General features: G+C 34.8%; 1 protein-coding gene across 1 annotated transcript in view; it reads right to left on the bottom strand.

The window, feature by feature from the left end:
- LOC127557388 (phosphatidylinositol 3,4,5-trisphosphate 3-phosphatase TPTE2-like) overlaps positions 1-14,978 on the bottom strand; it is an 89,326-nt gene extending 74,348 nt beyond the window's left edge. The window contains exons 1-3 of the mRNA XM_051990724.1: positions 14,316-14,978; positions 9,383-9,478; positions 2,199-2,246 (exon numbers count right to left, since the gene is read on the bottom strand). Coding sequence (XP_051846684.1) covers positions 2,199-2,246; positions 9,383-9,478; positions 14,316-14,602 — 431 coding nt within the window. The 5' untranslated portion in view covers positions 14,603-14,978. The remainder of the gene's footprint in view (positions 1-2,198; positions 2,247-9,382; positions 9,479-14,315) is intronic.
- Positions 14,979-20,276: the final 5,298 nt, after the last annotated feature.

The following is a 20,276-nucleotide window of genomic DNA, read 5'->3' as shown; positions in this document are numbered from 1 at the left end:
CACTCTGTTCCCACAGTCCTCTCTCTGAATGTAAATGGCTCTCTTCATCACTGAACAAGTGGAATTGACCTCAATCATCTCATTGTTGGAAAGAGCCACGTCCATCAGAATTGATCATCGTATAATACTGATGTTGTCATGTACAATGATCTCCTGATTCTGCTCATTTCACTTCACATTAGTTCATGTAAGAGATTTAGGCCTCTCTGAAATCATCCTCCTGATCGTTTCTTACCAAACAATAATATTCCATAGCATTCATATACCATATCTCATTCAGTCATTCTCCAACTGATGGGCATCCACTCAGTTTCCATTTTCTAGACACTACAAAAAGGAGTGCCACAAACATTCTTGCACATGTGGGTCCCCTTCCCTCCTTTAAGATCTATTTGGGATGTAAGCCCAGTAGAAATACTGCTGGGTCAAAGGGTATGCACAGTTAGATAGCTTTTCGAACATAGTTCCAAATTGCTCTCCAGAATGGCTAGATCTGTTCAGATCTAGCATTGTACCATTGTACAATACCAACATTGTATTAGTTTCCCAGTTTTCCCACATCCCCCCCCATCATTCATTCGTGTCTTTTCCTGTCATCTTAGCCAGTCTGAGAAGTGTGTAGTGATATCTCAAGGGTTGTCTTAATTTGCATTTCTCTAATCAATAGTACCAGAGAACATTGTTTCAATAACCCCCTCCAAAATTTTTTTAAACTTAAAATCAAATACAGATTTAAACTTCTAGTAGTGATACTTCAATATCAATGCATACATATTTTTAAAATCCTATACCAGAATAAACAAATTCACAATTTTAGCACACACTAGTTAATAGTAATTATCTCATACAATTTCAGAATCAGAATTCCAATTTAAACACACACAGCCTCAAAATTTAAGGGCAGAAAACTCCCTTTCAAGTCCTTCTAAAAGGGAGGGGAATATGCAAAAAAGCTTTAAGAAACTCAAGTTAGCTGATAGACAACCAGTCCCTCAGAGTGGGGCTTCTACCCAAACAAAACAACAGTATTTAACCCCTATCCATTATGGTACTTCATCCCAATTCTTCTTAAAGAGCACATTAGATAGGTTTTTTTGAGCCAGCTATCTTAGATTGTTTCTTGGTTTAGAGTATCTTATCATCTTTGGTGGAGTACTCACTTGATCTTACCAAAGGAAAATCGGAGCACCTTTATGGACTCTTAACTACTTAGAATTTCCCAATAGCAAAGGGAAATCGGAGCCTTTTACTGACTCAAACTGCTTACAGTTTCCCAATTCCAATCCCATTCATCCAGACAGCTCATCAGTTCTTGGCAAAGGGAAAGTCCTCTTACACACTTTAACTGCTTAGAGTCTCTCTTCCCTCACCAGTTTCTTGCTCCACCTGGGTTGTGCACAATTTACCCAATTTTAAACTTTTCTTAACTGGCTTATCTCCTAAGCCAAATTAATCTTCTATCTTTGCTAACTCACTTCTGTTTTTGTTTTCACTGAGTGTCTCTCTCTGGGAATTTACCCGATTGGAGCAGGAGTTCCCAAGTCGAGTCCAAGGACCACTGGAGAACTGCTCAAGAATTCAATATGGAAGAGACTCTCACAAACAGGAAATATCCTAGCATGAGTCCCCAAAACTGTGTGGGACAGCTATGACCCCAACCCAAATTAAAATCAGGGATTCTCAAAAAAAAAAAAATAATAAAGGATTTATTCTGATCTCATAAAAAAGGGCAACTGTCAACAGACAAGGTATCATCAGTATAGGAGTGCAAAGTGCAAACTGCAAAACACAAGATTATATAGACCCTAAAACAGAAGCTTCCACCACCATTATCTGGGGAGTTCTAATTTACCCAGAGACTAAATATTATCTCAGAAAAAAAAAATAATAACACTCTTTACCATATTCAGTGCTTAAATATTAATGAAAAGCTATGTGGAGAGGTGGCAAAGACAGGAGAGAAATATTTATCTAGCATAATCAAACAATCAAAGCTTTTAGATGTAGCTCAATTTATTATTGCAAAGTCTCAAGTCACAATTAGGGCATAGATCAAGTCCCCAGTTTCTTCTTATGAGAGTTCTTTACTAAGTTTATCCTATTCGTGCAGTAAACAACATATTTATATGAATGATCCCCTTCTATATATTTTGAATTCTTAAGAGACTTTTCCCTTATATATATAAAAAACAACTTACGCTGTGCTTCTTTCAGATATATGTGAGGGGATTATTTTGTCTTTTAATCTGTCAATGAAATTAAATTGTAGAATTAGGTACCTTTACTTATAACAATTCACATTTCTAAAACACTTTCAGTTTTATAACATTCTTTCCCCTTAATATGAAGTAGGAAGTGAGCCCAAAATATCATGTTTAAACTATTCTCTGGAAATAAACTTTTTTTTTTAATGAAAAAATTTATTTATGACAATGCTACTCATTGAATTTACTTCTTTATGTGATAGGAAGTATTAACTTCTGATTATAGAGAAGAACATGTTCTGTCTTTCTATGCAGGAGTCAGCATAACTTCCAAATTTAATTCTTATATCACTTAAAAATCTTATCAAGGAAAAGTGGAGTTAAGAGTATCTCTCTAGGGAAAGGTACAGGAAAGCAGAATTTCCTTCCTTTTTGAGAGGCTTTGGAAGCAGCCCTAAATAATTTGAATAGTCTGGCTCCACTATCCTGGGAAAAGGGGGAAGATGAGGGTAGGGAATAATTCAGGGAGAGAATGGTTTGCTACACCTCAAGGAACTAGATTTAGCAAGAAAAGCTAATATGAATGATACAATGGCCAAAGGCTATGTGTCTTAAAGATACAAATTAAACATTCTTACAGCACTTCTGGCTGTAAGCCTGGGATGGGGCAGACTATGAAGGCTTATTGATTACAAAGGCACATTTTGAGCTCTAAATATACTTGGAAAATCTTCCCATATGAACCAGTGACAACTAATCTTCTGATAGATATCATTAGTTGTTAGTGGTGGGAGCTAAATGGCATTATTTTTCTTTTCTTTTCTTTCCTTTTCTATTCTTTCCTTTCCTTTCCTTTCCTTTTATATTCTTTTCTCTTTCTTTCTTTTTTTTTTTTACAAGGTAATTGGGATTAAGTGACTTGCCCAGGTTCATACAGCTAGAAAGCATTAAGTGTCTGAGTCACATTTGAATTCAGATCCTCCTGAATCCAAGATGCATATTCTATCCACTGTGCCATATAGCTGCTCCTAAATGACATTATTTCTGAGAACAGTGTTATCAGCAACAAAAATGAGGAATAACAGTAGAATGAGAACTGGAGTAGAATAGTTAAGTAAGAACTGAGAAGCAGAAAAACTTATTAAAAAGTCAGGAATATCTGGTTTCACTCTCTCCCTTGACACTATTGATGTGATTATGCTCCCCAAAAATTCTGTTTAGTAGACTGAAACTGAGAAAGCATCAGTTGCACATATTTTTTATAAGCCACCAGAAAGGAAAAATCTAAACATATTTCTTCTTATACTTTGGATTTCAATTTCTTGTTAAATAAATATCTTTTAAATTCACTCATCTAAACAGAAGCAAGATATGAATAATTTTTTTCTTTGTTTACAATGACCATCTCATTCATACTGAATAGAGGGACTATACAGGATCATAGGCAGGGGATACTGTAAGATTCAACTGAGATAATGGATATAAAGCATTCTGCAAACTTTAAAGCACTATATAAATATCAACATATAGTACTGTTGTTATAATCCTCTAGTTAGCAGGCCTCCAATTTATACTCTTGCTTTATACAGAGAAAAACAGGGGTGTGTCATTAAATGGATAACAACCCCTACCCCCCAAAAAAATTTAGAGACAAAATCATCAACATTAGAGACAATCAAGAAGGCAATAAATTAAGCCTAGCTTTTTTTGCAGTGTAAATGTTCACACTGAAATTTTAATCATTTTGCAATGGTTGGAGCCAATTCCAGCACATTCCTGAGGAGTTCAATATGGATGTGATCACAGAGATCACTCTATTCAAATTCTCTCATTGGAAACAAGAGGTCCAAGAGAGGTTGAGGTCAAACAAAAACAGATGAGATGAGATTCAAAGCCAGATCCTTGGATGTGATGAGACCTGAGTTCAAATTCCATCTCTCACTCTTACAAGTTGTATGGATGCAAACAATCATTTACCCACTTTGAAACTCATTGTTCACTATTATAAAATTAGGGAATGAGATATCAGTTATCATTGTTATTATTGTTCAGTCATTTCAATCATATCTGATTCTTCCTGATCCCACCTGAGGTTTTCATGGCAAAAATACTAGCATGGTTTGACATTTTCTTCTCATTTTACAGATGAGTTAACTGAGGGAAATAGGGTTAAGTGACTTGCCAAGGGCCACATAGCTAGAAAGTATCTGAGATCAGATTTGAACTTAGGAAGATAAGTTTTCATGATTCCAAGCCCAATGCTCTATCTATTGCATTGCCTAGCTGCCTTATTCTTATGCTGACATATGATGTCAAAATTGTGATGGAGGAAGTCACAGTGTAGAAAGGGATAACTAATATTTACTCTGGAAAAATCTGGCTTCAGAAGGAGGGATTGAGTTAGGTTTAATTCTTCTAAGACCCTTTCAAGACCAAGAATTTATGACTATTGTGCAACACTTTTCTAATACTCAGAAAAGTACATTGAGTGCCAAGAAGCATCTAACTGCTATTAATGTCTGGATTTCTCAGACTGACATAAATGTGCCTAAGAAAATAGGAAATAGCTCAGAAAGTATTGGGAAGAATGAAGCAATACTGTAGAACAGTTTTTAATGTAGTAACAGGATTATTACCACCAAATCAGTTCTCTGGTCCCAAGACTCCAACATACCAAACATCCCCCCAAATTCATACAAGAAAACACATATACAGAGAAAGCCATTTATTAACAACAGATCACTAAAGTCATATTGTAATACCACAAGATTTCTCATCTGATTCCCTAATTTCTTTTCCTTTCAAGGGACTCAGCAAAATTTGAATCACTATCAATAATCAGTTTGTGAACCAATCATGAGAATTTAATTTAGATATCTAGGTATTTATTCCAATAAAACACTTTCGTTTTAAAAATAATAGCTTTGTATTTTTCCAAATATATACTAAGATAGTTTTCAACATTCACCTTTGCAAAACCTTGTGTGCTAAATTTTTCTCCCTTCCTTTCCCCCACTCTTTCCCTTACACAGCAAGCAACCCAATAGAGGTTAAAATATGTGCAATTCTTCTAAACATATTTCTATATTCATCATGATGCATAAGAAAAATCAGATCAAAAGCAAAAACCATGAAAAAGAAAAACATACAAACAACAACAAAAGTGAAAATACTATGCTTTGATCCACATTCAGTCTCCATCCATTTCTCTGGATGTGGATGGCTCTTTCCATCACATCTACTGGAATTGCTTTGAATCACCTCATTGTTGAAAAGAGCCAAGTCCATCACAGTTGATCATCACATAATCTTGCTGTTGCTATGTACAATGTTTTCTTGGTTCTATTCATTTCACTTAGCAGCAGTTCATGTAAATCTTTCCAGGCTTTTCTGAAATCAGCCTGCTCATTATTTCTTATAGAACAATAATATTCCATTACATTCACATGCTGTATGTATTCAATCATCCCACAACTGATGGGCATCCAATCTATTTAATGAAACTTTCTTCTGTACTTTGATAACAAAAGTTATCATCAATGTCATCAAAGAAAGGTAATTATTTGATCAATAATATTCCAAATATCTTACATCACAAAACAATGGTCTTTATTCTCTACAAAATAGACATTGTGGGCAATTCACATCATTACAAATGGATATTCCTTTATTTAGCATCTCAAACCATCTTTCCATGAACTTAGATTTGTAAAAGGGAGAGTCATCCTTGATATCCCCCCTTCCTCCATTTCCTGTATCTAAGCAGTTTTCATGTCTTATCAACTCTACCTCTGCAACATAGCTCATATCTGTCCCTTCTTTCCTACAACTGAAGCAACTTCAATATTATAAGTCTGGATGTTTGGGAGGAGTGTGGTGTTTGTCACAGAAATAGGGATGTCTGGGGAAGAAGCAGATTTAGAGGGTGGAATAATGAATTCATTTTTGGACATGTTGAATATGAAATGTTGATAAGATAGACACACCTAAATGGCAGAAGTTTAAATCTGAATAACTGGGGAAGGAGAATTACCATTAAAGGTCCTGGAGAAGATGTAATAAAATATTCTTCCTCTTTCATGGCCTTGATTGACACTTCAGCCTTCCTCTACCCCTCTAATTCTCTAATTGGAAAGCTGGAGAGGTACTAAATTCCTACCAATGCCTTCCTTTATAGAGGGAAGAGCCTGGTAGGTGGCTCAGTGGATAGAGCACCTGCCTTGAAGCCAGTGAGATTTATCTTCGTGGGTTCAAATGTGGCCTCAGAGACTTACAAGTTATGTGACAACTCTGCACAAGTCTTAGTTTCCTCATCTGTAAAAGGAACTAGAGAAGAAAATGCAAATCACTCCATCATCTTTGCCAAGAAAATCCCAGTGGAATCATACATACAACTAAACTATGATAAAAAAAAATACAGAAACTATATTCTCAGATCACTTCACTTTGTACCTGCTGCCCTGTCTCATTTCAACTCCACAGAATGAAATTTCTCATGCATTCTCTGTCCCCTCCATTCCTTTGCTTTCCTGTCTCCTTGTGTTTGTCACCCCCTTTAGACTGTAAACTCCTTGAGGACAGGGACTGACTTTCGTTTTATTAATTGCATCCCCAGTACTTAGCACAGAGCTTGGCATGTTGTAGGTAGCTAATAAGTGTTTATTGGATTGGACTGGTGCAATGGATAGAGGCTGAACCTGGAGTCAGAAAGATGAATTCAAATCCTGCCTCAGACACTTACAAGTTGTGTCTCCTCAGCAAGTCACTTAATTTCTGTCTTCCTCAGTTTTTTCATGTATAAAATGGGCTTAATAATATTACCTACCTCCCAGAGTTGTTGTGAGGATGACATAAGTAATATTTGTAAAGCATTTTTCAAAACTTAAAGCACCATATAAATGCTAGTTATAACAATATTATTATTACTATTTCCTTTGAAACACAGAGATGACTTCTGAAAATCTCTCTAAATCTTAGCTTTTTTCTAGAAAAGTGTGGGTTATCTTGTGATTTTAAAGGACATAATATGCGAAAATACTCATCAAAAAAGTACGTGACAGTAGCAAGTTACTCTACAGAAACAGTCACAAAAGTAAGAAATTACACTTAACATGAAGTCATCATTGTCTGAACTCAAATTTTAACTTAAATTTGGTTATCTCTGAGAGGCTTCTTCAGCACTATTAAGATAATCTCCTAAAATCACATAATTGTGATTTCAGTGAGAAGCAAAAACAATTAAGTCAAGAGATGCAGGTAAGAAACATGCTCAAAAGAGATTGTCTTTTCTTTTTTCAAAAAAACAAAAACAATTTACCTAGCCATTCTCCAATTGATGGGCAGTTATTCATTTTCCAGTTTCTAGCCACTACAAACAGGGCTGCTACAAACATTTTGGCACATACAGGTCCCTTTCCCTTCTTTAGTATTTCTTTGGGATATAAGCCCAATAGAAACACTGCTGGATCAAAGGGTATGCACATTTTGATAACTTTTTGGGCATAATTCCAGATTGCTCTCCAGAATGGTTGGATTTGTTCACAGCTCCACCAACAATGCATCAGTGTCCCAGTTTTCCCGCATCCCCTCCAACATTCATCATTATTTTTTCCTGTCATCTTAGCCAATCTGACAGATGTGTAGTGGTATCTCAAAGTTGTCTTAATTCGCATTTCTCTGATCAATAATGATTTGGAACACTCTTTCATATGAGTGGTAATAGTTTCAATTTCATCCTCTGAAAATTGTCTGTTCATATCCTTTGTCCATTTATCAATTGGAGAATGGCTTGATTTCTTATAAATTTGGGTCAGTTCTCTATATATTTTGGAAATGAGGCCTTTATCAGAACCTTTAACTGTGAAGATGTTTTCCCAGTTTGTTGCTTCCCTTCTAATCTTGTTTGCATTAGTTTTATTTGTACAAAGGCTTTTTAATTTGATCAATTGGAGAATGGCTGGGTAAATTGTGGTATATGAATGTTATGGAATATTATTGTTCTGTAAGAAATGACCAGCAGGATGAATACAGAGAGGACTGGCGAGACTTACATGAACTGATGCTAAGTGAAATGAGCAGAACCAGGAGATCATTATACACTTCGACAACGATATTGTATGAGGACATATTTTGATGGAAGTGGATTTCTTTGACAAAGAGATCTAACTGAGTTTCAATTGATAAATGACGGACAGAAGCAGCTACACCCAAAGAAAGAACACTGGGAAACGAATGTGAACTATCTGCATTTTTGTTTTTCTTCCCAGGTTATTTATACCTTCTGAATCCAATTCTCCCTGTGCAACAAGAGAACTGTTCGGTTCTGCAAACATATATTGTATCTAGGATATACTGCAACATATCCAACATATAAAAGACTGCTTGCCATCTAAGGGAGGGGATGGAGGAAGGGAGGGGAAAAATCGGAACAGAAACGAGTGCAAGGGATAATGTTGTAAAAAAAATTATCCTGGCATGGATTCTGTCAATATAAAGTAATTATTAAATAAAAATTAAAAAAAAACCCAGCAGGTTCTGATCCTCTGCATGATGATGGACAGCAGAATGAAATAAGCGTGGTAACCTAACTTCATCCTTTATGATCTAAATGATGTGTATCTTGAGAGGTAATTTGGGGGGGGAGGGGTTGTTTGTTTTGGAGTTTGGATTTTTTTTTTTTTTTTGGTAATGCAAGAAAGTTTGCTGTTGGTTGAGGACTACTCCCCAACAACAAGTCTTAAATTGGACTTAAGGTTGTATTTAAGGTACTTTAAGATGACAGAGTATGGAGTTTAACCTGGAGGAAGGGTTGGAGAAATAGGACATCATTTTTATCTGAAAGGGACAAAAGAGCACATATGCACTATACACACCAAATCCTTATTGTCCTGCTGTATACATGGAAATGCTCCTTTTTCAGGGCATTTAAATTCAGAACTTAACAACTAAAATAAAAAAAATAACATGAAGCAACTTGTCAAAATCAAGGATGAATAATTATCCATTTATTCTAGAAAATGACTCAATACAAACACATTTTCTGGATAGTTATGAAACATAAGCTTTTACTAACATCAAATTTCTACTTTTTATGTAAAGTGATAAGCTAAGCATTCTATTCCAAAAGTGAGAAATTGTTTTTGGAAATCAATAACATATCATTTAGCTTACTTACTTACGTAATAGATCTGATATTTCCAAGCACTTCATTTACCGTCGATAAGGTGTTTTGTGTTGCCTCTGAAATGAAGATACTAATTTTTTTCTTTTCATTTCTAAAGGAGAAAAAGAATTATACAATTACATGTTATCCATGCTTCATCCAAAAAGAAATTTTCCAAAGTGTGAGAGAGGAACACCAGATAATTTAAATAAATAAATTTAAGGTATTTAATATTTGTAAAGTGTTTAGCACAATGTCTGTCATATAGTAGGCACTATATAAGTGCTTTTTCCTTTAACTGAATTTTAACCAATATTTTAAAATAACTTTTTATTGATAGAACCTATGCCAGGGTAATTTTTTTACAACATTATCCCTTGCACTCACTTCTGCTCCGATTTTTCCCCTCCTTCCCTCCACCCCCTCCCCCAGATGGCAAGCAGTCCTTTACATGTTAAATATGCCACAGTATATCCTAGATAAGAAGGTAGAAATAACCCAGGAAGAAAAACAAAAATGCAAACGGTTTAGATTCATTTCCCAGTGTTCTTTCTTTGGGTGTAGCTGCTTCTGTCCATCATTGATCAATTGAAACTGAATTAGCTCTAAGTGAGATGAGCAGAACCAGGAGATCATTATACACTTCGACAACGATATTGTATGAGGATGTATTCTGATGGAAGTGGATTTCTATGACAAAGAGACCTAACTGAGTTTCAATGGATAAATGATGGACAGAAACAGCTACACCCAAAGAAGGAACATTGGGAAACGAATGTGAACTATCTGCATTTTTGTTTTTCTTCCCGGGTTATTTATACCTTCTGAATCCAATTCTCCCTGTGCAACAGGAGAACTGTTCGGTTCTGCAAACATATATTGTATCTAGGATATACTGCAACATATTTAACATATATAGGATTGCTTGCCATCTTGGGGGGGGGGGTGGAGGGAGGGAGGGAGGGGAAAAAATGAAACATAAGTGAGTGCAAGGGATAATGTTGTAAAAAATTACCCTGGCATGGATTCTGTCAATACAAAGTTATTATTAAATAAAATTAAATTAAAATTAAAAAAAAAAAAAGAAACTGAATTAGCTCTCTTTATCGAAGAGATCCACTTCCATCAGAATACATCCTCAAACAGTATCATTGTTGAGGTATATAATGATCTCCTGGTTCTGCTCATTTTACTCAGCATCAGTTCATGTAAGTCTCTCCAAGCCTCTCTGTATTCATCCTGCTGGTCATTCCTTACAGGACAATAATATTCCATAACATTCATATACCACAATTTACCCAACCATTCTTCAATTAATGAGCATCCATTCATTTTCCAGTTTTTAGCCACTACAAACAGGGCTGCCACAAATATTTTGGCACATACAGGTCCCTTTCCCTTCTTTAGTAGCTCTTTGGGGTATAAGCCCAGAAGTAACACTGCTGGATCAAAGGGTATGCACAATTTGATAATTTTGGGGGCATAATTCCAGATTGCTCTCCAGAATGGCTGGATTCCTTCACAACTCCACCAACAATGCATCAGTATCCCAGTTCTCCCGCATCCCCTCCAACATTTATCACTAACTTTTCCTGTCATCTTAGCCAATCTGACAATTATGTAGTGATATCTCAGAGTTGTTTTAATTTGCATTTCTCTGATCAATAGTGATTTGGAACACTCTTTCATATGAGTGGAAATAGTTTCAATTTCATCATCTGAAAATTGTCTGTTCATATCCTTTGTCCATTTATCAATTGGAGAATGGCTTGATTTCTTATAAATTAGAGTCAATTCTCTATATATTTTGGAAATGAGGCCTTTATCAGAAGCTTTGATTGTGAAGATGTTTTCCCAGTTTGTTAATTCCCTTCTAATCTTGTTTGCTTAACCAATATTTTAAAAATGTGTATTTATACACTTATTAAAGTCACTAAACCCATAACTTTTTGGGGGGATTGGAAAGCGTCATGCTTATGCTTTAGATATGAACATTTTAGAAGTTCACAAAATAAATGAAAAAAAAAGATGCTTTTTAATTTGCTTAACCAAACAAATACATGCCTAGTTCAAGTATAATTTGCCCTTAAAATTATTTACATTGTTTAGTGCTAAGACACAGGATAAAAAGCTATTTAAGCCTCGTTTTTAACATACTAATTATATTACTACTGGTAATCTTCAAAATAGGGCTTAAATTTCATTGAGAAACATACTATATGGGTAAAGAACAAAAAGAGATTTAGGAGTAGTTGCACTTCAAATCATTTCACAAAATTTTGTGGATATAACTCATGGAAATGTGATAGCCATACTGTAAGAGAAGGCTGAAGAACAACCCTATGTATAGAGGGAGACTTTGGATTTGATGTAGTCTTGGATAAAACAGAAGGAGAAGCAAATAGGGCAGCTAGAAAGAGAGAAAAAAACTTAGTTAATGTGAGTCTTGGAGCCTCAAACACATTTAAAAAAACCCTGCCATCCCAACATTTTCTTTGATTTCTAGTGCCTGTATCACTAAAGTTTGCTAAGAATAAACTATTTTAATGACTAAACACAATTCCATAGGATTCATGGTAAAGACTGCTACTCGTATTCTTGCAGAGATATGGACTCAGAGTACAGAATGAGATTTTTTTTAAGACATTGCCAACTCAAGAATTTGTTTTGCTTGACTATAAAAGTTTGTAGCAGAGATTTTGATTTTCTTCTTTTTTCAAAGATTCTAGGAAGCAGAGTGTAAATGGGAGGGATAGAAGGCAAATCTTCATGAAAATAAAATAAAATTTTATTTAAAAAAAAAAGTACGGTTTTGCTAAGATTATTCTATTTTTAGTTGAGCTGAGCTCCACAAAGTCAAAAGGCTCATTTTTTTGTGTGTATTCTTTCTTGTTTATACTAATCTGCATCACTTTCCTGATTTTTTCTTTCACTATATGCTTTTATAAATGTATTTGCTCACTATTCATGTTGTCTTTTATATAATAAATATTTTGTGAGAAGGAATTAAACTGGCTAAGAGTAAGCTAACAGTTACCCTGAAACTAGAGCAGGATTACTTTCTTCCCAGAGAACCAGGGAAAGTAGATTTTCTTCTAAACTAAAATAGAGCATTTTACTCCTGGATTGAAAATATGTGATACATTGTTGATATGATACACAAGAGTAATAGTCCTTTATGATGATAAAATCTCAGTTTAATCAAAGAAAGAATGATATCACTAGTAAAGCTCTGTGACTTCATATTTATAATAGGTTTTGCCTTTTCAATGGGTGAGGAAGAAAGTGGAAAGAGGGAAAGCGTCTGGAACTGAAAATAAAACTGAATGGGGAAAAAAAAAAGAAAAACCTGTTCTTAGTAGTTTCTGGTTATTCAGGTATTGATTGTAAAGGGAAACGAGAAGTTAGGACCAGAGGCCAATCTGCATTCTACAGAGAGAGGTCCTAGGCTATAATTATATCTATCTTCTCCCTTAAATATTATTAGTCTAGGGGATATGATTAGTACAATCAAACTTCTGATCACTTTCTCACTTTTAGAGGGGAGAGAAGGGACATCCCCAGCTCTATATCCAAAGTTTGATCCCTTTCTCATCTAACATCAGATTCAGACTGAACACACATAGCAAAAGAGTGAAGAAACCCATTTATCCACATTCATGTGGACTTACTCTCTTTCTCAGTTAGGAAGAAGCCCATCTGACTATTATTAGATATAATTAATTCCCAGATTTTATCAACCTCCACTATCTACCCCCCAAAAAAAAAAAAACTCTGGGTATTTCTAATAACCTGTGAGATATTGATTAGCATATCTTTAGGGTATTCCATCTAGTTCTTCCTTGACCCTTCTAAATTATCAAATTAATTCTTCCCTGGTCCTGAGAAACCTCCAAGGCTGTTTTTCCTCTACAAAAGATCTACTCATGATGAAAATCTTTGCTAAACCCACTATGAAGTTCTCTCTCCTTCTTATAGTGTCTTCCCTTTAATAGTGTCTTTCTCTTTATTATATAGCTAATTTTGGTTAGTCTATTAAACTCCTCTATGCATCTAACCTGCCAGTCAATGGCATACCCAAGCCTCATGGCATATTCCTTTAATGGATTCTTCCATATTTCTTGGTAACCCTATTGCTCTCCCAACTCTTATTCATATTGGCCATTCCTGGTGCCTATTTTATCTCTTCATTTTGTCTGTAATTTCTTCTCATTTAGAAGAAATTATAGAGATTAGGTTTATTTAGAAACCTAATTTTGGCAAAGAGAATGGCCATTGTGAATTTATAATGTGTTTGTTTTGAACTAGGAATTGCTATCCTGACCTCATCAAAGTCATAATTTTATATATATATACATCTCACAGATAATAAAGAGTGAAGGAATGCTCCTATTGCAAGAGAGATGACTCAGCTGGACCAAGAAAGATTTTCCTTTATCTCACCCAATGGAAAATTCCCCAAAACCTCTAGTGTAGCAAGCTGGGGATAGGGTTATGATAGAGACTGTTAGTTCATCTCTTGTCTTCCTAAAGTCTACTCCTTTAGGAACCTGAAATGGAGTTGGGCATTTCCATTTTCTCTTTTGAAGCTGGAAGGCTGAAGAACTTGAAGCAAGTCAAGATTATGGAGTCTCAACTAATTCCCCAAATCAGGAAAACTGCATTCATTCCCAAACCAGAAGTGCACATGAGTTAAGGACCAGAAAGAAGGACAACTGCCAGCTCCCCTAACCAGGAGAGACTGCTGGCTGCCTCAAAGCCATTGAAGATTGCTAGTTGTCAAGAGGGTATCCCTACATCTTGTTGCAGAGCGAGCAAGAAGGGGAGAAAGAACTTCAGACTTAAGAAGCTCAAGGAGCTCAGGGGAAATGGAGACAGATATGGCTGCCCCTCAGAGTTATTCTTCCTTTTCTCCCCTCCTTTCTTCCTTCCTTCCCCAAAAGCATTACCTGATAAAAGTGGATCCAGTATTGATTGTCCGCATCGATCTCAGAAAGAAGGAATCCCTTTTGAGTTTTTGCTTGATGGAGTCGAGAATTTCATTTGCAGGTAAGGATTCCTCTAACTCTAAGGGTGAGGATGAGATTGGTGCCAAGGGGATGATGGGAGAAGCCTTTGATAATTCAATTACATAATTCTCGGATCCAGGAAGATCTTTCTCCTGCTCACGTTCCTTCTCCATCCCCACCTTCTCTTCCTTGGCCTTTCCTTTCTGTACTTGCTTTTTTCCTGACATAGTGGTCTTTTCATTTTTTCTCTTTTTTCTTATTAAAAATTCTTGTAACAAACTATCCTCTAATCTATTCCTTCATTCTCCTGTTTAAGGTTAAGTCCAGTTTTCCCCACATTTCCTTAATTAATTTACTTCTTTTTCTTAGTCCCCAAGGATCAAGTAAGATAGGGACCAAAAAGCTGAGCCTAATGGGGTAAAGAGAGCTTGTTGCCTCCCATTCACTTTTTCCTCTTTAAAAAAAAAAAATTATCTCACTTAATCAACCTTTCCCCAGAACATTCCCTGGAAATGATTGGGGAAGAGGGAGCCAGCAATAGCACAAGAGAAGGCTTTGGGAGAGAAGAAGAGGAGTAAGATCAGACCCTATCACTAAGGAGTACAGAAACCTGATGCTAGGAGGAGGCCAGTACTGGGGGGGAAAAAAAAAAAAGAATCCAGTAACCATGGCAACACCAAGCAGCAGGTTCTTACTCCAGAAGCCAGGTCAAGCTAGAGAGGAGTAGTTCAATCTTTGGACTCAAAACAGAACACACCACATGCACACACACACTCTCAGAGCAATATTTATAGGCTCTCTTTTTCTCTGAAGAAAATAAATAAATAAAATCAGAGCACAAAAATTGTGCATTTACAAATGTTATTTCAAGCATTTCATTTGATACCTGCTTCAAAAAAACGTTATTTATGGGCTTCCCAGGTTACATGACCAGCAAAATGAAGGACTAGATATTTTCTCTGATTTTCAGGACCTCTCAAACTTTTCCAAAACAGAAATTACACATAAGAGATAAAGTAATTTCCACTATCTCCATAGTATAGAACACTAATAACAAAAAAGAAAGTGAAAATTTCTTGAATTAACAACTAACAGGTTTTCATTCAACACTTCCTCCCCCTGTTTCCATTATGTTTCCTTCAAGAAGGCTGCACAGAATATAAATTCACATTGCCTCCCTCTTTCTAATGTCATGGAGATCTAAACTCCAAACTGCACAAGTTTCCTGAGACTGTGATAGAGAATATCACAGAAGCATTCTGTGCTGCAACAGAGTTCTTATAAGGAGTGGAGAAAAAAGTTCACAGAGCAGTACACATGTCTGAGTTTGTAATAAAACTCAAATCTACCTGACTCCTGCTTCCTTCCAATGCTAAGAAGATTTTGCCCAGCCTGTGACAACAGCAGCATTGGTGATGCTCTTTATCATTGGATCAGTGAACTAAGAAATAATAAAAACAGGGTAAAACATTCTGCGAGGAAGGTGTGGATATGGGTGTGTGTAGGAGGTACAACTGCACCTGAAGAACCCAGAATGCCACTGGGGTCAAGCTATCTCCTCAAAAGTCACCTGGATTGGTGAACTATGAATTGTCCAGGAGAAAGTTGAGATGTTTTGAGATTATATTTCCAAAGAAACCAATATGGAAGAACAGGAAGTCAGAAAGTAATCAATAAAAGAAAAGAAGACCAAAAAAAAAAAAAAGTACCAAAAATCTTAGGAGGAAAGAAATTCAAAGGCTTTGAGCAGAAGCAGATAAAACAACAGGGAAGATATTATGAGAATTGGATGGGGATTCTATTTCCACAGAATGCTAAAAATTTAATTGGAGAAATGAAACTTAAACTAGAAAACTGAAACCCATAAGGACATCAAAGAATGTTATCAGGGATGGAGGTTTTAGATTTGAACTGGAGCCCTCTGGACTTTATCCCCTTTATCTTCCCTTATAAGAATGTAACCTCCTTGAAGGCAGGGGATAACTTTTGTAATCAGGACTAGAGATTTTAGATTTGAACTGGAACCCTCTGAACTTTGCCTCTTGAGGTTATCTTCCCTCATAATAATGTAAGCACCTTGGGGGCATAGACTGGCTATATAATGAGGGATGGACATTCACATTGCTCTCCAAAATAGTTGGATCACTTCACAACCCAATCAATAGGCCATTAATGTCCCAGTCCCCTCCAATATTTATTTTTCTTTTCGGTCATATTAGCCAATTTGATAAGTATGAATTGGTACCTCAGAGTTGTTTCAATTTGTAATTCTCTTATCAGTAATGATTTAGAGCATTTTTTCACATGACTATAGATAGCTTTGATTTCTTCATCTGAAAACTGCTTGTTTATATCCTTTGATCATTTATCAATTGGGGCATGACATTTTTATAAATTGACTCAGTTCTCTATATCTTTGGAAAATGAGGGCTTTATCAGAGAAACTGGCTATAAAAATTTCCCCCCAGTGACACGGATACATTATTGGTGGAACTGTGAACGAATCCAACCATTCTGGAGAGCAATCTGGAATTACGCCCAAAAAGTTACCAAATTGTGCATACCCTTTGATTCAGCAGTGTTTCTATTGGGCTTATATCCCAAAAAAATACTAAAGAAGGGAAAGGGACATGTATGTGCTAAAATGTTTGTGGCAGCCCTGTTTGTAGTGGCTAGAAACTGGAAATTGAATGGATGCCCATCAATTGGAGAATGGCAGAATAAATTATGTTATATGAACGTTATGGAATATTATTGTTCTGTAAGAAATGATCAGCAGGATGAATACAGAGAGGCTTGGAGAGACTTACATGAACTGATGCTAAGTGAGATGAGCAGAACCAGGAGATCATTATACACTTCGACAACAATACTGTATGAGGATGTATTCTGATGGAAGTGGATTTCTTTGACAAAGAAACCTAACTCCGTTTCAATTGATAAATGATGGACAGAAGCAGCTACACCCAAAGAAAGAACACTGGGAAACGAATGTGAACTATTTGCATTTTTGTTTTTCTTTCCAGTTGTTTTTACCTTCTGAATCCAATTCTCCCTGTGCAACAAGAGAACTGCTCAGTTCTGCAAACATATATTGTATCTAGGATATACTGCAACATATTTAACATATATAGGACTGCTTGCCATCTAGGGGAAGGGGTGGAGGGAGGGAGGGGAAAAATTGGAACAGAAGCGAGTGCAAGGGATAATGTTGTAAAAAAAATTACCCTGGCATGGATTCTGTCAATATAAAGTTATTATAAAATAAAATTAAAAAAAATTTCCCCCCAGTTTCCTGCTTTCCTTCTAATGGATGAATTGGTTTTATTTATACAAAATCTAATATCAAAATTATTAATTTTATAACCCACAGTAATCTCTTGGGTCTCTCTCTCACAATACACATGTGTATATTATTTCAACTCAAACTAATACAACTTTGGAAAATGTTAGAAAATTGTGATACTATCTCCACACAACATTCAATAAATTTCTCATTAATTTAAGATAGAGTCTGTTGTCTGATCTTTTAAACCCACCATAAGCAAAAGTCCAAAGGGAAAAGACAATACATAGAAAGGGGATTCAAGACAGAAGTGAAAAAAGCCAATGGATACAAGATCACTTTTTAAAAAGGTTAATCTAAAGTAACCAAATAGATGTTGTGCTCTGTAGCAAAAAAAAAAAAGAGAAAAAATTCATAATCTAAAAAAATTTTTGAAAATAGTTGAGTAAATATAAAGTTAACTTTCATAACTTTAAACATAAAATGAATCAAACAATTCAATAAAATAAAAAAGTGACAGATTATATAAGAAAATAAAACTTTATAATTTGTTGTTTATAAGAAACATATTTTAAAAACAAAGACAAACATAATAAAACTGAAAGGCCGATAAAAAATGTACTGTGCATTGAGTAAATTTTTTAAATTTATTTAAACAAATACAAAATAAGAAAAAATTGTCATATGCACAGAACATAAAAGAATATTCAAAACATAAAGCAATAAATTTCTGTTTCAAAAAAAGTATATAATAAATATAATATGTTGTGTTCAAAGCTGTTCATGTTTTCTTTGCTTCCTTGTAGTTGCTTCCTTTTGTTCTCTGATGTGTACTTTTTACTTTATCCCCTCCCCAAAGATTACAATTAAGTACAAATATATGTATGTATATGTATATATATAAAACATACATATACATACAAATCTAATATATATATGCACATACACATATGATGCATATGTACATATATGTTCGCATATAAACATAGATATACATAGATACCTAATCATTTCAATTTTTCTGACAAAGCAAAAAAGAAACTTTCAAAGATAAAAAAAACAAAAAAACTACATTACATTGAAAGGAGTTATACACAAATGAACCAATATCAGTGATAAAGTCATGTGTTTCAAATGCCTTTGTATACAAATTCATAAAGAAAAGATTAACTGAGTTACAAGAATACATAGAAATTAACACCATAGCGAAAGGAGATTTCAGTATCCATTTCTCAGTTTTAGGCAAGTCTAATAGAAAGCTAAACAAAAGGAAAAATATAGAATTGAACAAAAAAACTGAAGAAATGAGCTAAAGTAAAAGACTTGTGGCATCTTTTAATGAGATTGTAAAAATACATATATATTTCTCTGCACCACATGGAATTTTTGCAAAAGCTGTCCATGTACTTGTTGAAACAAATCTTAAAAGGCAGAAATAGCAAATCTATGTTTTTTATAGATTATAATGTTTTAAAAGTAGTCATTAATTCAGGGATCACAAACAAAAGATAGATCCAAATGGAAAATTAACAATAAAATCTAACTAATGAATAGATCAAAGAAATAACGGAAATAATAATTACATGAAATAAGATGATCATGATAAAATAACATATCAAAATGCCAGTGTGTAGCAGAAAAATCTAATGCCAACAACAAAACATACTAAAAAAACAGAAAAGGAGTAGACTAATGAACTGAATGCATTTCAAAAATTAGAAAGCCAAATAAACAAACTAAAAATAAACCTCAAAGAGAAGATAATAAAAATTAGAGAAGAAATAGATAAACTGGGGGAGAAATCATATATATGATAAATAAGTTTAAAAGATGATTTTGATAATTATAATCTTTATTTTGTTTGATGTTATAGTATAATTACAGGACTCCAATATGAAAATCATTTTAGTTTATTTGGTCCTAATGTCTGTAAAGCATATACACAAAAACATACAAAGATTGCACTTTTTCATTGTTCTGACTTATTAACCCTTTTGGCAGTTAATGCCTGGTTTCTGATTAGATAAAACTCCTGACTGACTGTAGTCCCTAAAGTCATTCTCTTCCTGCTACATTAGATATTAAACTTAGATCCTCTCTTAGTTTCTCCAGTTCTGATAAAGAAACTCTCCACATCTAAACCTTGCCTTTGTCTTGTATTGTTAAGTGACTCTAACAATTTTATCATATCTGGGCTGATTAGAAATCCCCCCTCCTATCAATTGCCTGATTCCCCTGTTCTTAAATAAGCGCATTGCCAGGGTACATAAATTTGTCACTTAAACTCCAATTTTAAACTGGAGAAACTAAGAGAGATTCTAATTGTTCTAATCTCTCTGAGTCCCAGTTTACTCCTCTCTCAAAAAGAAATATGCCTGCCCTACCTACTTGTGAAAAACCCATAAAGCATGTATATAGCAATGAGTTACATGTGTTATTCTGAAGTAAATTGTTATCGACTATCCAGACTCAAATTGAACTAGTCCTAGGTTGAAAACAGGTAATAAAGGAAACAGACACATCACTCAAAGAAATGAAAATGAAATGTGTATGTACCTGGAAGTGCTTTTTTTGAGCTAGCAAACATACATTTTTTTTAAGATTGCAAAGAAAAT

Source organism: Antechinus flavipes, chromosome 3, assembly GCF_016432865.1.
Source record: "Antechinus flavipes isolate AdamAnt ecotype Samford, QLD, Australia chromosome 3, AdamAnt_v2, whole genome shotgun sequence".
NCBI classification, from domain to species: domain Eukaryota; kingdom Metazoa; phylum Chordata; class Mammalia; order Dasyuromorphia; family Dasyuridae; genus Antechinus; species Antechinus flavipes.
The sequence above is the reverse complement of the archived record's forward strand: the minus strand, read 5'-3'. Positions and strand labels throughout refer to the sequence as shown.